The 18,561-nt window shown below is 46.9% G+C and overlaps 1 protein-coding gene across 26 annotated transcripts in view; it reads left to right on the forward strand.

Moving 5' to 3' along the window:
• FOXP1 (forkhead box P1) overlaps positions 1–18,561 on the forward strand; it is a 465,689-nt gene that overhangs the window by 335,742 nt on the left and 111,386 nt on the right. Inside the window, exon 1 of one of the 26 annotated variants that reach the window (XM_089305434.1) lies at positions 18,325–18,387. The exons of the other annotated variants lie outside the window; for them this stretch is intronic. Coding sequence (XP_089161560.1) covers positions 18,367–18,387 — 21 coding nt within the window. The 5' untranslated portion in view covers positions 18,325–18,366. Of the gene's footprint in view, positions 1–18,324; positions 18,388–18,561 lie in introns of those variants that run through there. 26 annotated transcript variants of the gene reach the window in all.

Raw genomic sequence — 18,561 nt, forward strand, 5'->3', positions numbered from 1 at the left:
GAATGCTTATAAATATTAGCGGAGTGAAGTGCAAAAGCTAAAGGGAAGGTAAAAGTAGGTCTGAGTTGTTGCTAATCTGGACAGAAAGCACATCTACATAGAAAGGAGTTGATTTTGACAAGATCCGTAAGTGGAAAAAATAAGCCATGAATGGAGAATGAGTATTTCATGCCCAGATCCATACATTTTAATGATTAGTTTTTAAACATCATGATATATAGGATAAATCAGGGCCTTTAAAAAATGATTTATTTATTTGAAAGGCGGAGTGACAGAGCGAGAGGGAGGGACCGAGATAACAAGAATCATTGATCTGCTGGTTCATTCCAGGTGACTGCAACAGCCAGGGATGTGATGTGCCAGGCCAAAACCAGGAGGCCGAAGCTCCAGCTGGGTTTCCTACACAGGTGGCAGGGGCTCAAGTACTTGGGCAGTCATCTGCTGCCTTCACAGATGCCTTAGCAGGATTAGCTGGATTGGAAGCAGAACAGCTGGGACACAGAACAAGCGCTTCAATAGGGGACGCTTGTGTGGCCAGCTGCTTCTTAACCTGCAATCACAATGCTGGCCCTGGAAAGGCAGAGTTACAGAGAGAGGGGGGCAGAGACAGAATCTTTCATTGCTGGTTCACTCCCCAGGTGATCACAACAGTTAGGGCTGGGTCAGGCTGAAGCGAGGAACCAGGAGCCTCATCTGGGTCTCCTATGTGGGTGCAGGGGCCCAAGCACTTGGACCCTCTTCTGCTAATTTCTCAGGTACATCAGCAGGGAGCTGGATGAGAAGTGGAGCAGCTGGGACTCAAACCGGTTCCCATATGGAATGCCAGCGCTGCAGGTCCCGCTATGCCACAGCACTGGCCCCACTATGCAGTATTTTAACAAGCCTGGTCTCACTGTGATTTCAGTGACGTAGCTCCACAGTGCACATGTTGAAATGGGCACCATAAAGAGAAAGTATACTTCTCTTTCAAATGTATGGATTATAATAAGTTGCTAACAGATTTTTTAAATCGTTTGTTGTCAGACTATGAAAGTGCGACTGTCATAAGTTGGCAAAGGGGAGCTAGGACAGAAAAGAAACTCAAATATCAGATTCAGGGAAAATGCGAAACCAACCCATGAGTGAGGAAGCAGTGCAGAGTTCATGAGAAAGGACCTTTGAAGACAGATTTTGAATGGAAACTCATTAGACCAAGAAGTCTGAATTGTCCATCATGGTCCTTGGGGGCGGGATTTCATAGATACACACAGTTTGAAGAGGTTGGAAATGTCTGGAAGGAATTCCCCGAGCTTGATGGATAGAAGACGCTTTATTGAATTACAGTGTGGAGTTGCAGACATACCCCAAGAAAGAGATTCAGAAATTAGGGTGATCGAAAGAAAAATGCACATGTGATGAATTGAAACCTGGTGATGGATGTGTGGCTGGGACGGACTGCAAGAAATCGGGGTTGTCTTGGGGAATCCCTCCCCAAATGGCATCATGTGAACCCAGATTTGCAAATGCTGTCATGTGCTTTGTGAATTTGGTGTTTCCCTCTTGCTGTGCTTTTCAGGGTTGATTGGAAGTGTTTAGCATAGCCACTTCCTAATTTCCTTGTGGAAGAAGACACCTATATTAGTCAGGGCCTGTCCCCATGCAAATGTCAAGCCCAGCTCAGACTGGCAAGTCACGGCGGGTAAAACCTATGGGCTCACAGCATTTGAAAGTTCAAGGGTCAGCAGCCCGGCCGCAGACACAGCTGAAACCAGGCACCCAGAAAATGCTGGGAGGACTTGGTCTGGCTCCCCGGTTCTGCTCGGTCAGGTTCTCCCCTTGCTGACGCAAGGTGGCTTCTGAGGGTCCCAGCTGCCTTTGTTTACTTACAGTTTATCGACTCCTGTAGAAAAGAGGGTCTGTTGCCTTATAATTCCAACAGATGCCTCTGAATTTATTGGATGACTTGAGTCACTTGTCTGCACCACAGATGAGAGAGGAACGTGCTGACTGGTGGGGCTGAACCAAATGCCCACCTGTGGATCTCCCAGAATGGAGCTGGTTCCCTGGCAACCATATAGATCCGCCATAGCGAAAGGAGAAGTTGTTAGCAGTTAGAGGAGTAGGTGCTGTATGACTGTCCTACCCACTGTCTCAAAGAGGGGGAGCTGTGCCTTACTGCAAGCCAAGTTGTATAGCCCTGCCCTAAAAGCTGGGGAACTTGACATTTAAAAAATAATTTGTATTTATTTATGAAATAGAGAGCACACTGCAGCCCTCCATCTTCTGGTTTACTCTGTAAATGACCGCTACAGCCACAGCTGGACCTGGGCTGAAGCCAGGAGGTGGGAACTCAATCCAGGTCTCCCATGTGGGTGGCAGGAACCCAGCTACATGAGCCGTCGCTGCAGCCTCCTGGGGTCTGCATTACTAAGACGTTGGAGTCAGGAGCCAGAGCCAAGCATCAAACCTAGGTTTTCCAATTTGGCATGAAGGCAGTCCAACCGATATATTGACTGGTGAACCAAACACATGCCCCAGATACCTTAACATTTAATCTCAACCCTGAAACCAACCACCTATAAAACTTGGGGCAATGGTATACGTAAATTTTGTAGGGTTCAAGTCCCTCATCTTTGTAATGGCTTTCATATTATGACCTTTTCATACACTGATATGTTCTAGACCATTAGCCCTGAATGATAGAGTTTTTTACAGGGGTGAACATGTTCTATATCCACACTGTCCAGCATGGTGGTTACCAGCTATATTAGCCACTTAGTGTTTCAAATATGCCTAGTCTGATGGAGGAACTTATTTTTTTCTGTTTTATTTATGTGTACTCTATTTAATTTTTTAAAAGTTTTTAAAATTTATTTGAAAGAGTTACAGAGAGAGGGGGAGTGAGACAGAGGGAGATATCCCATCTGCTGGTTCACTCCCCAAATGGCTAAACGGCCAGCACCAGGGCAGTTCAAAGCCAAGAGCCAGGAGCTTCTTCTGGGTCTTCCACATGGTTGGCAGGGTCACAGACACTTAGAACCATCTTCCACTGCTTTCCCAGGAATATTGACAGGGAGCTGGATTAGAAGTAGAGCAGCGAGGACACACACCAGTGCCCATATGGGATGCTAGTGTCACAGGTTACAGCTTAATCCACTGTGCCACGATGCTGGCCCTTAATTTAAATTCAGACAGCACCTAAAACTAGTGTCTGCCCTGTTAGACAGCTGGGCTCTGGGGTTAATGGCCAAATAAAATGATGTGGATTTTTGAACAAGTGAAATTTGAGTTACTGTGGAAGATGACTTAGATCCTAGTACTTTGGTAACTTCATACTAGGTATATTCTTCATTCATAATTTGCAGTTGACAAAAGAAGCACTGCTCATTTCAACAAGTACAGGAAGACTGTAGTCTCCCAGTGCATCCCCCAGAAGAGGAAGTCTTCAGCGCTAGAGGTTGATGATTGTCATTTCGTGGGTCTTCCTGGGTCTGCCCTGGCAGGTGGTGGGGAACAGCAGAAAGAATGCTTAATTAGAAAGAGAGAAGTTTTAGGTCCTGGTCTCGGTTCTGCCAGTAACTATTTAGGTGCCTGACCTTTGCTCCTGCTGTTTCCTTGCTGGGCTTCAGTGTTCTCATCTGGAAAATGAGGGGGTGGGATTCAGATGAACTCTGAATCTATTCCAGACCAAAGTTTCACAGATTCTCCGTCTCGTTCTCACGAGCAGGCTGGCGCTGAGAGTTTCGTAGTCACTGAGCATCAGGACAAGGTATCAGAAGAGCTGGAGTTGGGGAGGGGGTGTCATCGTGGACCATATCTGCCTTTGAATTGTGTGGCTTGAGAACAAGTCTGAGATTCCCACTGGATGCTGCATTATTGGTTGGTATTCTGCCCCAAGATAAGTCTAGAAGAAAACGCTGAACAGATAGCATTAACCATGCATACTTAATTTCTTAGAAATTAGTCTAGTCCAAGGTTTCTGGTTGTGCTGTGCAGAGGGTTGAAATTGCTGTAGCGGCCAACCCTTCAGGCAGAGTATTTGGTAGCATGGGCCAACTGAAGAACACTGAGAGACAAAGAGAAAGATGCCTATCTCACATGAGCTTGAGAAATGGGTTCATTGAGTAAAACCGTAACTACTGCCTGGTGAGCCTGGAGAGATGAGAAGACCTTTGGTACCCAGGGGAGTTAGGGTTAAAGGAAGGCTGTTCTGAGTGACTTCATCGGCAGAAGGTTGGATTTTGCAGGAGGCGATGAGTCACGGATGAAGGGAAAGCGGAAGGAAAGAACGTGGACCAGACATGCGAGAGCAGGTAGGAGGATTCGAAGTGTTGGAGAGGACAGTGTGGTAGCATGTGTCAAACCAGCATGGCGGGGAGGCCTCAGCCGGGGCTGGACAGAGTGAGCTGTTTATTTGGTGACTGAATTGTGTCACCCAGGAGTGCCATACCGGCAGTAGTGTGTTACCACGTGACAGTGTGACAGAGTTCAACAGGAATTGATGTCATCATGCCAGTGTCTTAGCCTTGTCAACTGTTGGCTCCTCTGCGCTCTCTCCCTGGGATCCTACACACAGCGCTGCATCTCGTAGCTTTATTTTTATTTTCTAACTGGCTATCTTTATGTATGGGAACAGTCATCTCCAGAGATTCATTTTCATTTCAAGAAGAAAAAAAAAAAAACACAAAACTTCTATAGGTGTTAATTGCCTTTTTCGAAACTCTTATGTAACTATTTAAAATGATTCTGCTGGCACCATGCATCAGAGTGTTCCCCGTGGTGTTGCTGAGGAATGTTTATGACCTGCGTAGACACTTCTGATTTATAGGTTTAGGAAACAAGAGTCTAGAACTCATCGCCAGGTTTTAATTTGGAAGTTTCTGTAGCCACGTTTGTTTCTGCAGAAAGGAGATGCCGAAAGCTGGGAGAAGGAGTGTTTGGAGAGGTGTGATCCACACTAGTAGCCCACGGAAAAAGAGGAACAAGACACCTTACTTTGGGGGTCCTGTGATGACGTGAGCAATAAGTGTGTCTTGTGCATGATATTTAATGCCTTAGAAGCCATGCTGGTTCCATATAACAGGTGCATAAGTCTTAGGAAGTTATTTAAATTACTTGACCTCAGATTCATCATCTATAAAATATAGGAAAATAGTATCTTCACAGGGTTGTGGTAAAGATTAAATAAGCTCGCTTATGTATCCAAAAACATTTGTTTAAAAGAGTGATATACTATCCTTTGTAGCAAAATAGAACTGGAGGACATCATGTTAAGTGAAACAAGTCAGAGAGGAAGATAAGCACCACAAATGTAGAAGCTAAAAAAGCAAGTTGATCTGAATGTAGATACTGATCACTCGAGTTTGGGAAGGGGAGAGCAGGAGGTTGGATGACAGGCACCCAAACCATCAGTCTTGGTGTTTCACAGTGGAGTCGGTGATGCTAGGTTCACAATAAGCTCTGAAATACTCACACCGCCTGAAGAAATAGAGCAGAATCTCAGAGTCTTCAAACATCAAGTAATAATAAGGAGATGGAAACATTAATTACCCTGAATTGATTAGTACACATGGCATGCCTTTATTGAATCATCACTCTGAGCCCCATACATATGCAGTTTTTGAAAACTAAAACATTTGTTTAGGAAGCACCTAAACTGAGCCAGGCACAGTGCTAGGTGGTGAGTGAGGGTGGTGGCACTAGGAGCCCAGAGATACTTTCACTTAGGACCAGGGCCTAAGGGGAAATAAGCCCTGCCTGGAAGCAGAACGTGGTCATTGTGTAGTAGCAGCAAGGGCAGCCCAGGGGCCGGCATTGCGGCAGAGTAAGCTGCAGCCAGAGACACTGAGCGCTGGGTCAAGTCTCAGTGTTCTGCTTCCTCTTCCAATCCGGCTCCCTGCTGATTGGCCTAGGAAAGCACCACAAGATGGCCAAAGTGCCCCTGGCACCCCTGTAGAAGACTCTGATGGAGTACCTAGCTCCTGACTTAAGCCTGGCCTAATCCTGGCTGCTGAGTCATTTGGGGAGTGAACCAGCAGATGGAAGACTTATCTTCCTGTCTTTCCCTTTCTTGCTGCCTTTCAAATAAATAAATAAATAAATATTGGTGGGGAGGGCCAGCCTGTTTGGATGTGGTGTTATGTTGGAACACAGAGCTTTAGAAAAACCATCAACATGTAGCTCAGTGGATGGGATCCAAGAGATGTGGAGATGACAGAAATTGTGTTTCTTCTGAAACGAAGAATCAAGATTTTAAAAAATTATTATTTGTTTAAAAGACAGAGAGAGAGAGAGAGAGAGAGAGAGAGAGATCTTTCATCTGCTGGCTCACTCCCTAAATGCTCAAAACAGCCATGGCTGGGCCAGAGGGAAACCAGGAACCTAGATCTCCATCCTAGTCTCCCATACCGATGTAGGGACCCAAGCACTGGGGCCATCATCTGCTTCCTTCCCAAGACACAAGAGCAGGAGCTGGATCGGAAACGGAGCAGCCGGGACTCAGACTGGTGCTCTGACATGGGATGCTGGGACCAGCCCCAATTTTTTTTGTTTTTTTTTTTCAATAAAAGGACTCAGAAGACTTTTAATCTGGATCACAATGAAAAAGACTTTCAATGGGAGTGAATGCAAAGCCATAAACCATGCAGCTACAGAGTGAAGAGCTCAGTTTACCAGCAGTTCCTGTGACAGTCAGTGAGGGGAGGCCTTACCACGAGCAGGAGCCACTGGAGACCTGGCCGGGTCCAGGGCACCAAATCCTGTAGAGCAATGAGGATTGGAGCCGGTGTCCTCCTGGCCTGGACAGCAGACACTCGACCAGATGAGGAGGTCCTGCTTACCATGTCTTACATGCTGGCTGAGTCTTAAACCACATCGAAGCCTAGATAGCCCCTGAGCAGAGAGGGTCATAGTGAGACGTGTGCGGGAGCAGTAGGAAGGGGCGTGGGTGAAATTGTCCTGGCTGTTGGGATTAATTTGATCCCTACATCTGCAGTTCTTGGTAGCCGGGTAACCAAGGAGCAGCTGAGGGCCTGCCAGCTCCAGGTCTGATTGGAACAGAAGGATCACAGTCGCCACCTTTTGTGACTGTTGAGTGGCCCCAGTGAACGAGGGGCTGTGGCCTTCCTGCGGATCTTCCCTGTCTTGCTCGAGGCCGGGAGCGGAGAGGGGGCTCCTTGGGCCGTTGTCTGCCTTGTTCCAGGCTACGCTGCCGCCGGCAGCAGCTCAGGAGACTGCTGTACTCTGTGCTGCTAGTCTGATGTCTGTTCACAAGGATTCTTTTCATTGGACAGAATCAGCGAGACAAGTGAAAGATGGATGATTTAAAAAATAAAAATAAAACTATCTGCATAGATGTCTACCTTCAGTAGGTACGGGTGTGTTGAACTGAGTGATTCAGGTTTACAGGGAGATATGAAATCTGGTTATTTTTGTAATTTCTCAAGCAGAGCTCATATTCATTCCTTTAAACTTTCAAAGAATCTGGTCATTCATGGCTGGTGCAAATGCATTTTTTGCATGTGAGGTCACTCAGTTACCAAATTATTACAGCATCTTAGTCCCTAACAGGGCGATCACAGAGACCCTTCTCTTATTATAGAATATTCTTCTTATGTATAAAGATGCTATTAATGGGGGGGGTGTGAAATTTTAGAAATTTGAGGCAGAGAGCGAGAACTCCCATCTGCCGGTTCAACTCCAAATGTCTGCAACAGATAAGGTTGGGCCAGGCCTAAGCTGGGAGCCTGAAATTCGGTCCAGGTCTCCCACGTGAGTGGGTAGCAGGACCCAGTAACCTGAGCCATCACCTGCTGCCTCCAGAGTGCGCATTCACGGAAAGCTGAAGCCAGGGTATTGAACCCCACTACTGTCATGAGGCAATGGACATCTTTTTTTAAAAAAAATTATTATTTTATTGGAAAGGCAGAGCTACAGATAGAGGGTGAGAATGGAAGAGAGAGAGAGAGAGGGAGGAAGAATATCTTCCATCCACTGGTTCTCTCCTCAAATGGCCACAATAGCAGGGGTGGGCCAGGCCAAAGCCAGGAGCCTGGAACTCCATCTGGGTCTCCCACGTGGGTGCAAGGAGCCATGCACTTGGGCCATCTTCTGCTGTTTTCCCAGGCACTTCAGCAGAGAGCTGGATCAGAAACAGAGCAGCCAGAACTTGAACTTGTGCTCATATGGAATCTGGCATTACAGGCCATGGCCTCACCCGCAGCAGCACAACTCCAGTCCCCAGACATCATAACCATTAGGATAAACAACAACCCCAAAGATGGTGTTATTTAGCAAGTACTTAGTTGCTTTTTCCTTAGAAATATACTGTAACAACAAAGGTGTAGGAAGAAGACAGTAGAAAGCATTTCTTTCTCCAAGCTTGTGGTTCAGAGAAAGTAGATACATGAGTAAAATGAATTGCAGAAGGGAGAGGGGCCAGTCAGTGTTGTAGTGTAGCCAGTTAAGCCTCCGCCTGAAATGCCAGCATCCCCATGGACTCCAGTTCAAGGCCAGGATGCTCTACTTCCAGCTACCTGCTAATGCACCTGGAAAAGCAGTGGAAGATGGCCCAAGTCCTTGGGGCCCTGCACCCACATGGGACACCCAGATGAAGCTCCTGACTCCTGGCTTCAACTGAGCCCAGCCTTGGTTGTTGCAGCAATTTGGGGATTGAAGCAGTGAATGGAAGGTCTCTCTTTCTCTTTTCTCTATCTCTCTCTAACTCAAATAAATAATTAAACATTAAAAAAGAATGAGGGGGCAGAGGGAGGGAGAGAGAGAGAGGGGATGGAAAAGAAAAACAATAATTCATTTGTTTGTAAGTTCATCAAATGTTTGTTGAGGAGTGAAGGGCACTCTCTGGCACTGGACGAGCCTGTTCACCGCTGGAGAGAGCTAAACTGCCTGGTACAGGCATGATGTCAGGGAAGTTTAGTCCTGTGGACTGGAAGGAGGCTGGGTTAGTGGCTTCTGCTTCTGCCATGCATCTTGTGTGTGTGTGTGTGTGTGTGTGTGCCTTTTTCTATGGGAGGAGAATAATTTTGCTTAACAGATAAATTCTTTTCATTTAGACTGGGCTCTTTTCTCCTTTTCTACAGTATTTACTTTGACTGTACCAGACAGGTCTGTAGCTGTCCTCCCCTCAACGGCCACCTCATTCTTAAGGAGCAGTAAAGAAACCTTAACAAGCGTCACCTCCGTCCCAGTGCAGGGGCTGTGCTAGGCAAAAGGGCACAGGCTCCACCTCATGCCTCAGAGATGGGCTCCCGCTGACCTGCAGAAGGTCAGTGGGAGGCCTGTTTTGTTCCAGTTCTGTTTCCTCTCCTGAACATTTCAAAAGGTCAGTGTCAGGTCCTTGAAGGTTTGTAAGTTGGCCCCCAGTGGGACATGAGTTTGAATTTTGTTTTACTGAATTGTATAAGGTATCATTCCTTGTCTGATGTGATACTGTTTCAACATTTTGGTCCCCAACACATCTAATCTTTGACTCCTCGCTTCTTAACTTTTGCTTAATGGTTCCTAACCTCCCTGTTTTAATGTCATATTCACCCTCCAAAAAATCTCAGAGATGCATCACAGATCATGGACTCAGAATCTCTGACATGGACACTCAGGACTCACAGCCACCACAGGACTAGAGGACTTCACAGTCTGAGGAGTGTGTGTGTGTTTGGCTCAGCTGAGGTTGCAGCCAGGAGAGATGTTAGGTTTGAGCACGTCACAGATGCAGAGCAGAGACCATGCTAAAAAACAGGGACCAGGGGGAGAGGAAGAGATGGGTGAATTTTTGAAATACAGGCAAAATTAAGAAAAAGAAGAAAAATGCCTGGTATCACAGGAAGGGTGATAGAGTATGAACTGTGCCCACCCCAGACTTGTGAGTCCCTCAGAGCCCCCGTGTCTTGGCATTTATCTCCCACATGAAGGTTTGCACGTGCTGTTCCAGTACCCCCACTGCCCTTCCCCAGTTCCCTCTAAAGGCAGCATAATCCTTAGCTGATTTTAGGAATGCCCTCATCCCCTTAGATGGAGGTGGGAGACACCTCTCCTCTGTTCTCTGCCTGCTTGCCTGCCTTTTTAATTCAGCAAGTGATCAATCGACAGCTGGTGCCCTGCCGTGTGCCCTAGGCGCACTACCAGATTTCCATTCCTTACTTTGAGTAGTATGGGTGCTTGGAAGTTTGAAAAGAATCTGAAAGTCAGCTCATTTGGTCATTAAACAACAATTCTGTTCGGGTGCAAGCCGAGCCCTCGCTGGAGCCAGTGTGGCTGGGACTCTCTGAAAAGCTCTCCCTCCTGGAGACAGGCTCCACCTTGAGATAATAGTAACAACACAGAATAAAAACATCCTCCCATGCATCAGGTCTCATGTTGGCCAACCTGCAGTTAGTTCTGGACAGTTAGCACAGACCCCTCCTTGGACTATCCCAGTGGGTCCCTGAGAACTCTGTTTAGCAAACCACCCAACTCCTTTACTCATGCAAGGGGTGAGCCAACTGGTGGGTGTAGTGCACCTGTAAAATGGAGAGTTAAATGGGACCGTCATTTTGCCATCTGAAAGTATCCTGGATTTAAAAAAAAACAAAAAAAAAACAAAAAACAAATCTCATCTTTCCTTGCTGAGATCAATTGGATGAAAAAAATGGCTACTTAATTAAATTTTGGAGTTAGGATCCTCATAACCTCCAGCAAACAAAAATAAGAATTCAAGGAGAGCAAAATACCATTTTGGCTTCCAGAATTTCATCATAGCAAAAGAAGGCAACTGAAGGAAAAGTGGTGTGTGGTGACAGTAGTGCATTGAAGTACATATAGTGTGCCAGGCACTGACCTGTTTTATCTCATTTAAAAATATTTTTGAGCTTAAAAAACATCTATTTGAGAGGCAGAGAGAAAGAGAGAGAGAGAGAGAGAGAGAGGACTTCCATGGGCTGGTTCACTCTGGGCTCAAGCTAGAGCTAAGAGCCAGGAACTCAATCAAGGTAAGTCATGTGGTGGCAGGGACCTAATGACTTGAGCCATCACCACTGCCTCCCAGGGTCTGCATCACCCGGAAGCTGGAGTCAGGAGCCAGAGCCAGGCACTGAACCTAAGTATTCCAGGGTGGGATGCCAGCATCTCAGCTGCTAGGCCCACCCGCTCCTAGTTTCTCATTTAAATCTCATATGGGTAAAATACTAGCATCAGTTCTTTTTCATATGAGGGTGGTTCAAAAAGCTCATGGAAAGTGAAATTAAAAGATATTTATTTTGCTGCAAAAAAATGTGAAAATCTGTGCTGCTGAGGGAGTCCTGAGAAAGTTTATGGGAAATGCGTAGTACAGAAAAATTATGCGTGGATTTCAAAAAATTTTTGCACCAAAATAAACTGACTTTTAATTCTGTTTTGCCACAAACTTTTTTGAAGTTCCTTCATGCCCAGAGAGACTGGGAATTTACCAAAAGTACAGCTAGAAAATAGTGTGACCAGAGTGAGAACCCACAGTCCAGAGTCACCAGGTCCAAATGTCTGCCCGTCTTTTATAATCGATTAGAGATAAAATACACCTGTCCCCTTGATGTCTCCTCATTATGCCTGAGAGGCTGTGATTTGCCAGGAAAGCCCAGCAGCCCCAGGCCAAGGCTGTTGGCTGCTGCCTGGTGCTCAGAACATGTTGGAAGGAGATAACGGGTAAAGACGCCCTTTCTCCCTCTCCCTCTCCCTCTCTTTCACTGTCCGAGAATGAAGATGGGATTGTGAGAAGCTCCTTAATTAAGGAGTCACTGAGCCCCTAGTCCCACTCCCTCAGTCGTCTTACTCCCCCATCCAGCCAGCCTCATTGTGGGTTGTCACTCTGGACTTGGGAGAGACAAGATCAAAGCTTTGCCTTTGTGTTGATTTAGGTTCTGGGTCACATCTGTTTACCAAGCGAGCACACTTGGATCTGCCTCTTCCTTCTTCCAGGTTTTGTGCCAGCCCCCAGCCTGGGCTCCAGTGTAGTGTGTGAAAGAAAAGCCTTGGTTTCTAGTCATTCAAAACCCAGCTCACTGTTCCTAGCTGTGACATAACTCTATCTGTGTAGTGAGCATAGTAATACCTGCTTCGTAGGGTTGCTTTACGCATTAAGACACATTAGACCTGCCATTCCTGTCACACATCTCTTGAGTATTGCTGTCCCAGCTGTCCTGTGACAACACCCCAGCCCTTCCCTCATTCCCTTCCTGCAGCAAACCTTATTTGCAGAGGTCCCGTATGTACCCGCTAGTTTGGGGGACTGACTGCCTCTTTAAAGGATTTCCACCGTGCCCTGTTCATGACTTGACTGCCTTCGTGATCGTCTCAAACTCACCTAGGCACTGTAGCTAGTCAGTGAAGAGACTGACACAGGCAGCTGGGCTCTGGAGGAGAGCCCCTCCATTCGCCAGCCAGGCGATCTCAGATGAACCCTAACAGCTACCCACGTTGGAGGGTTTGCTGGCCCAGACACTGGTGATCTGGGGGCTTGCCATACTTTGGATCCTATATTCACACCAATGCTCTCAAATCTGGAAAACTGATTTTAAAAATCAACACCCCCCCCTTAAAAATAAGAAAAAGAACTATCCACTCTGGGGCAGATAATTGCTCCTACTGTACAGGGGAAGAAGTGCAGACAAAATGAATTCTTAGGATTCACCTACTTTACTGGGGAGTAGGAAATAAACATTGGAATCAAACTCACATCTCTCCTGCTCTGGACTCCAGTAGAGTTGGTCATGTTCCTGTTTCATTGGCTGTCATGGGAACAATGAGATAAGCATAGCATGTGGTGGGACTTGCAAGTCCTGAGGTTGGCTGGGGGTGGGGGGCTCTGCTGTGTGGTTTTACTGCATATGCCTCAAACCAGGGAACCAAACAGAAGAGAGTTGGGGGGCAGAACAAGCCAGGAGTGCAGTGGGGAGGTGGCGGATGGAAAAGGGTGTCAGGGACCAGTCGGCGGCAGAGCTCCCTGATTGCAGAGGTCTGGCCTGTTGGGTTGTGACATTGCATAGATGTGTCCTGACCCATCTCAGAAATTGGACATCACTGAATTTAATTAAGATCAATTAGACATTCCTCCTATTGTTCCAACACAATGCCTTATTTGTTTGAAAGGAGGGAAGTTCTGTATGACCTGAAAGCTTCCTGCTTCATCCACTACTTTCCCTCATGAGGGATGAAATGCCATTTGAAATAATATAAAATAAACACATAATTGGCTGATAGGCCGGACTATACACTTTTCTATATGCATTTTTCTCAAGGTGTTATTAGACTTTGAAAGGAATCTAATATCTCTGCAATGTTACTCTTTTTTTTTTTCTATTAAAGATATTTATATATTTGAGAGAGAGAGAGGTAGAGAGCTCTCATCTACCAGCTCACTCCCCAGATACCTGCAAAGGTCAGGGCTAAGCCAAGCTCAATCAAGAGCCTGAAACTCAACCCAAGTCTCCCATGTGGGTAACAGAGATACAAATTCTTGAGCCATCACCTGCTACCACTCAGCGTGCATATCAGCAGGAAGCTGGAATTGGAAGTGGAGTTGGGACTCAAACCCAGACACTCCAGTGTAGGATGCCGGGGTTCCAACCACCAGCCAGTGTCCCATGCATTGTTACTTTTTTGCTTCCAAATTTCCCCTGAAATCCAATCTAAACCTTAGCCATGGTGTCAACCTGAGATGGAAAAGTCTCCCCCTAGCCTGTAGCCACTTGATGCATAAAGCTGTCCACTTTCATCTTTTCTTCCAGTGTGAGACAGACAGAATCAGGCAAATGGCTTGGGATATCAGACCAGATACTCAGAAATCATTCTGAGGGAAACAGGAAGTAAAAATATCACAAGCACCAAGAACACCATTATGTTTGGAAATCAGATAGCTGTAGAGTCTTCATTGCAGATCCCAGCTGAGTCCGCCAGTCTGAAAGCGTGGGTGTGACTTATTCTATCAACACAAGTTCTCCATGTGTCTTGAGGCCTGTGACCCAGGGAGGATCCTGCCAAGCTCTGTTGTTTGTTTTGTTTTGTTTTTTTTTTTTCCCTAAAAAAAAAAAAAAAAAAAAAAAAAGGTACCTGATTGTTTCCATGTTCATGTCCAGGATTCCCCAGCTCTAAAATCTCATTTTCAGTTTTCAGTCATATTCTTGGTAGTTTTATGTACGACCTTAAGAGAAAGCGCCGCGGCTCAATAGGCTAATCCTCCGCCTAGCGGCGCCAGCACACCGGGTTCTAGTCCCGGTCGGGGCGCCGGATTCTGTCCCGGTTGCCCCTCTTCCAGGCCAGCCCTCTGCTGTGGCCAGGGAGTGCAGTGGAGGATGACCCAGGTGCTTGGGCCCTGCACCCCATGGGAGACCAGGAAAAGCACCTGGCTCCTGGCTCCTGCCATCGGATCAGCGCGGTGCGCCGGCCGCGGCGGCCATTGGAGGGTGAACCAACGGCAAAGGAAGACCTTTCTCTCTGTCTCTCTCTCTCACTGTCCACTCTGCCTGTCAAAAAAAAATAAAAAATAAAAAAATAAAAAAAAAAATGCCTAGCGGTTTGTCCTTTGCAAGTGTAAAGTGCATCCCTGGTACTTGATAAGCAGTCAGTAATGATAGTTGTTGCTATAAAAGGAGCCAGAGAGAGTATCTCATCCATCTTTTTTTTTTCAGGTGCAATGTGTAGGCTCAGTGAATTACGGTGACTTGATCCCAGTCACACCATTAACTCATGACAAAAGTCATGACAAAGTCCTGCCTTGTACTCCTGCATCATCTCAGGGCTTACCAGACTGCTTGATGCCACTTGGAACTAGAACTGGTTTGCCCACTCTTTACTGGCCTATTGGATCAGCCCTGCGCTAGGAGCTCTTTGGAAACCACAAGCGCCTTCAAGAGTAGAAGGTGGAGGGGGGGTCCCCGGATCACCCACCAGACTCTGTGGCCCAGGTCCCATTCCTAGTTCTCCTGTACCTTCTGACTTCCCAGCCTTCCATCTTCATGCCTGCTTCCAAGAACTGGCCTCACCTCCTAACTTTCTAAAAGGGAAGCCAATCTTTAGACTTTCCTGTGGTTGTCCTGAAATGGTGTGTGTGTGTGTGTGTGTGTGTGTGTGTGTGTGTTTGGTTACTATTGAGGGAAGAACAGTAAGCCCTGCAGAGCTGCAGGGCCCCAGCCACTGCTTTCTGTGTCGCAGGTCTTTGCCACCCAGTGCGGAAGGCAATTATCTCTGGAGGGGATTCCGCGGCCCTGTGCAGGCTTCCCCAGTGTAAGATTTATTGTCGGCTGGATTGGGTGTTCTTTATAAGAGCATTTACTCGGCATCTAAAGCGCTGTCAAGAGTGCTACTTCCTGAATGCTTTTGAGGTTGCAACTGCTAAGCTTCATTTTCCCGTCTCGGAGATATATTTTTGAAATGGTATGCAGGGATTTGTGCAAGCCTCGTGCTTCCCATTGACACTGACGGGAGTTGCACTGTTAAACCCCAGCACGCTGCTGGGGAAATTCACCCCCTCGTGCCCACAGCCCTCTCCCAGTCTCCAGGCTGACCTTGCACCTGTGACTACCCCGGCCAATCTGGGAGCCAGGAGTGCATTCCGTCGGTGTGTGTTAATTCCGGCCAGCTAATCAGTCTCAGAGTGAACTGTTTCCCTGCCTAAACAAAGGAGAAGCGAGAGATCTTCTTTCGCTTTTTGCCCCCCCCCCCCTTTTTATGGATCTTAGGAATGCCAGAAGCAAACTTGAACTGTGCGTCAGCTAAATATACTGTATCATGAAACCTTAGGGACCACTGAAATGGGAACAGTGGCCCATTACTGCTAAGAAGGTGTTTTATTGAAAGTGCGTCCGCCACGCGCTCCCCCGAGAGTGAGCAAAGGAGGCAAGATGCCGACAGGCATACAGGTAGTTCTCCCAGGCAGACTGAAATAGCGACTTTGGCACCCAGACGGATGTGTGGTTTTGAATTAAAAGTACCGCGGGTCACCAGGGGCACCACCTCCCCCACTTTGTTAAGTGTCTTAATTGATAGATTCCAGTCAATAGTTCATGCCCTGGCCTTTGTCTGTCTTGTGAAAGTTGTCTCTTGAAGACGTCGAGGTAGTGGAAATGTCTGATTCGGGCCGGCTTGCCAGCAGAGGGCAGGCGTAAGGAAGGTTTCCACCGGAGGGTGTGGCAGCCCAGGGTGAAGGGAGGTGGCGGTGCCTGGGAGGAGGAGGATCTGCGGGCCTGGTGCAGAGGACAAGACAGGACATGCTCCTGTGGCCTCTGTGCAGCCTGCTGCACACACAGGGCTCCGGGAAGGCTGATGGCACGGGAGAGAGGTGGGCAGTGCCTGAGTCTGACATTCAGCAATTTCTGTTTAAGGAAATGTTGCAGAGGGCAAAAGGTTGTTGCATCCCCCAGAAGTTACCCCTGGCCTGTCCCTGTTCTGGTGCTGCTTGCAGTTGAGGTTTGCAGGTGACTGTGCCATAAATGCTGCCACTTTGCAGGGCGGGGAAGTAAACCCACTGTGTGGTGGAAGCAGGGGTGATCTTTAAAAAAAAAAAAACAAACTGGCACCTGAAGGCTCAAGCTCTTTGGGAAATGCTCTCGTGCCCCAAACATGTCCCTTCTAGAGAACTTTGCACACTTCAGCATGATCTATTCTAACCTCCCGGCAGAAGCGGTGCACTAATAAATTTTACATTATGTTAAAACAAGGGATTATGGTTTTATCATAAATGAGAAAGGGTAATTCGTTACTGTCAGGTCGATGCCGTGTTAGGAAAGGGTGCTGCCATTTTTCTCTTCTATGTGTGATTGTGTTTACCTGCGGTGATGGCTTTACATTTAGGGAGAGGGCTTCTCTTTCATTTCTTTATTTTTGTGAATGTTTTCCCTAGTTCATGTACCCATCGTACTCAGAAGTTGCCAAAATGTTGACCTGTCATGCTGTATCTATCTAAATTCTCCAGCCACTAGCATTGTAAAATGTTGCCTTGAATGAAGACGCATGCAGCAACTGGAGGCTGTCATGAACAGAAATTTAAACTCCCATGGAATAGTGAGAACTCAGTCTTTTTCCCTTGGCCAAACTAGTAGGCACAGGAGAAAAACAACATAATTAGCTTCATTGTCAACATAGACATAGCAGCGACATAAACAGTATCGATACGGAGACGAGTGCTTTAGCTCCCTGTAGGTGGATGATGTATTAATTTATATTTTTAAGTAAAAGCACTGCTGAAATCAAGATGGAACGGTGGTTCCTTAGAGACAAATGCCCAGATCTCAAGAATGGGGCATCGCGGTTGCAATTTAGTGACTCTAATTGGCTGCCCTGCTGGCGGTCTTTGGAGAAATACCGAAGTGCCATCCCTTCTGCAGAAGGGGTGTGCTTCTCCGTGCCAGCTGTCAGATGTGTCACCTTGGGAGAAGCCTGGATTTTGGACTCCTATTGCTTCAGCTTTTCCTCTCTTGAGGTGCAATCAGTCGGTTGAATCTCTCTATAACTTCTTCTGTTGGTTCAGATGATGTCCCAAACCTTCCACTAACTTAATTGGAAAAGGAAAAGGAAATGAGCGTTCACATAAGTATTGTTTGGAGGAAGATGGTGAGCCTGAATGTTTTTTAATTAAAAAAAATTGAATTAGTTTTATTTATTTGAAAGGCCAGAGAGCATGTGTGAGAGGTAGAGTTCTCATCTGCTGGTTCTCTCTCCACATGCTGGCAACAGTTGCAGGTTAGGCAAAGCCAAACCCTGCAGCTGGGAGCTCAACCCAGGTCTCCCATATGGCAGGGACCCAACTACTTGAGTCACTACTGCTGCTTCCCATAGTGCACAGTAGCAGGCCGCTGGAGTCAGGAGCCAGAGCTGGGACTGCCATGAGATACTCTGATAAGGGCTATTGCTGTCCCAAGAGTGTCTTAACCACTAGGTCAAATAACCACCCCTAACTAAGGGTTTGTCCTCTCATCATGCAATTGAGTTCTTGCATTAATTTAATTTCTCGTGTTAATTCCCAGCTGCTTCAGGCAAAGTGGGCCCTCAGTTGGAGATGAGAACCACATGGGCCAGGGACCATGCCCCCATCTCTGTCTCCACGTGCAGCTCATTGGTGTGCACAGTGACGTCCTGATGAGCTGCACCTTCTGACCCTGGGGTCAGGACCTTCTGCCTCCGTCCCCAGTCCTGAACAGACAGCAAAACCTTTTACTTTCTTCTTGTTCAAGGCTAAGGTGCCGCAGAACCAAATATGATACATGATTCTAGTCCCAGGTGTGTTATTTGGTGGTTGGAGTTTGGTGTGGGATCATAGTAATCTGTTCGTAAGCGCACAGCCAGCTGCACAATGGCCTCATTTAGCAGCTGACAGGTTTCTTAATAGGTGGTGTTTGAACAAGAGCTGGATCTGTTGTGGGTGTTAGGATGTGGGCATCAGAAATATTTGTAAGTACGCTATTTCACCTTTCCTTCTCTCTTCCTTAAACACTAGCCTCTCCTTCTCTGCCAGGCATTCATTTTATTTTAGCATGGTCTCTTTCTGTTCCCTCTCCAATATGTGCTTCTCCTTATGGACCCGTGCTGCTCAGTGTATTTGACTTTGGGGGTGGGGGTGGGAAG

This window comes from Oryctolagus cuniculus, chromosome 10 (assembly GCF_051225735.1).
Source record: "Oryctolagus cuniculus isolate XC-2025 breed Fujian yellow rabbit chromosome 10, ASM5122573v1, whole genome shotgun sequence".
Classification (NCBI taxonomy): Eukaryota; Metazoa; Chordata; class Mammalia; order Lagomorpha; family Leporidae; genus Oryctolagus; species Oryctolagus cuniculus.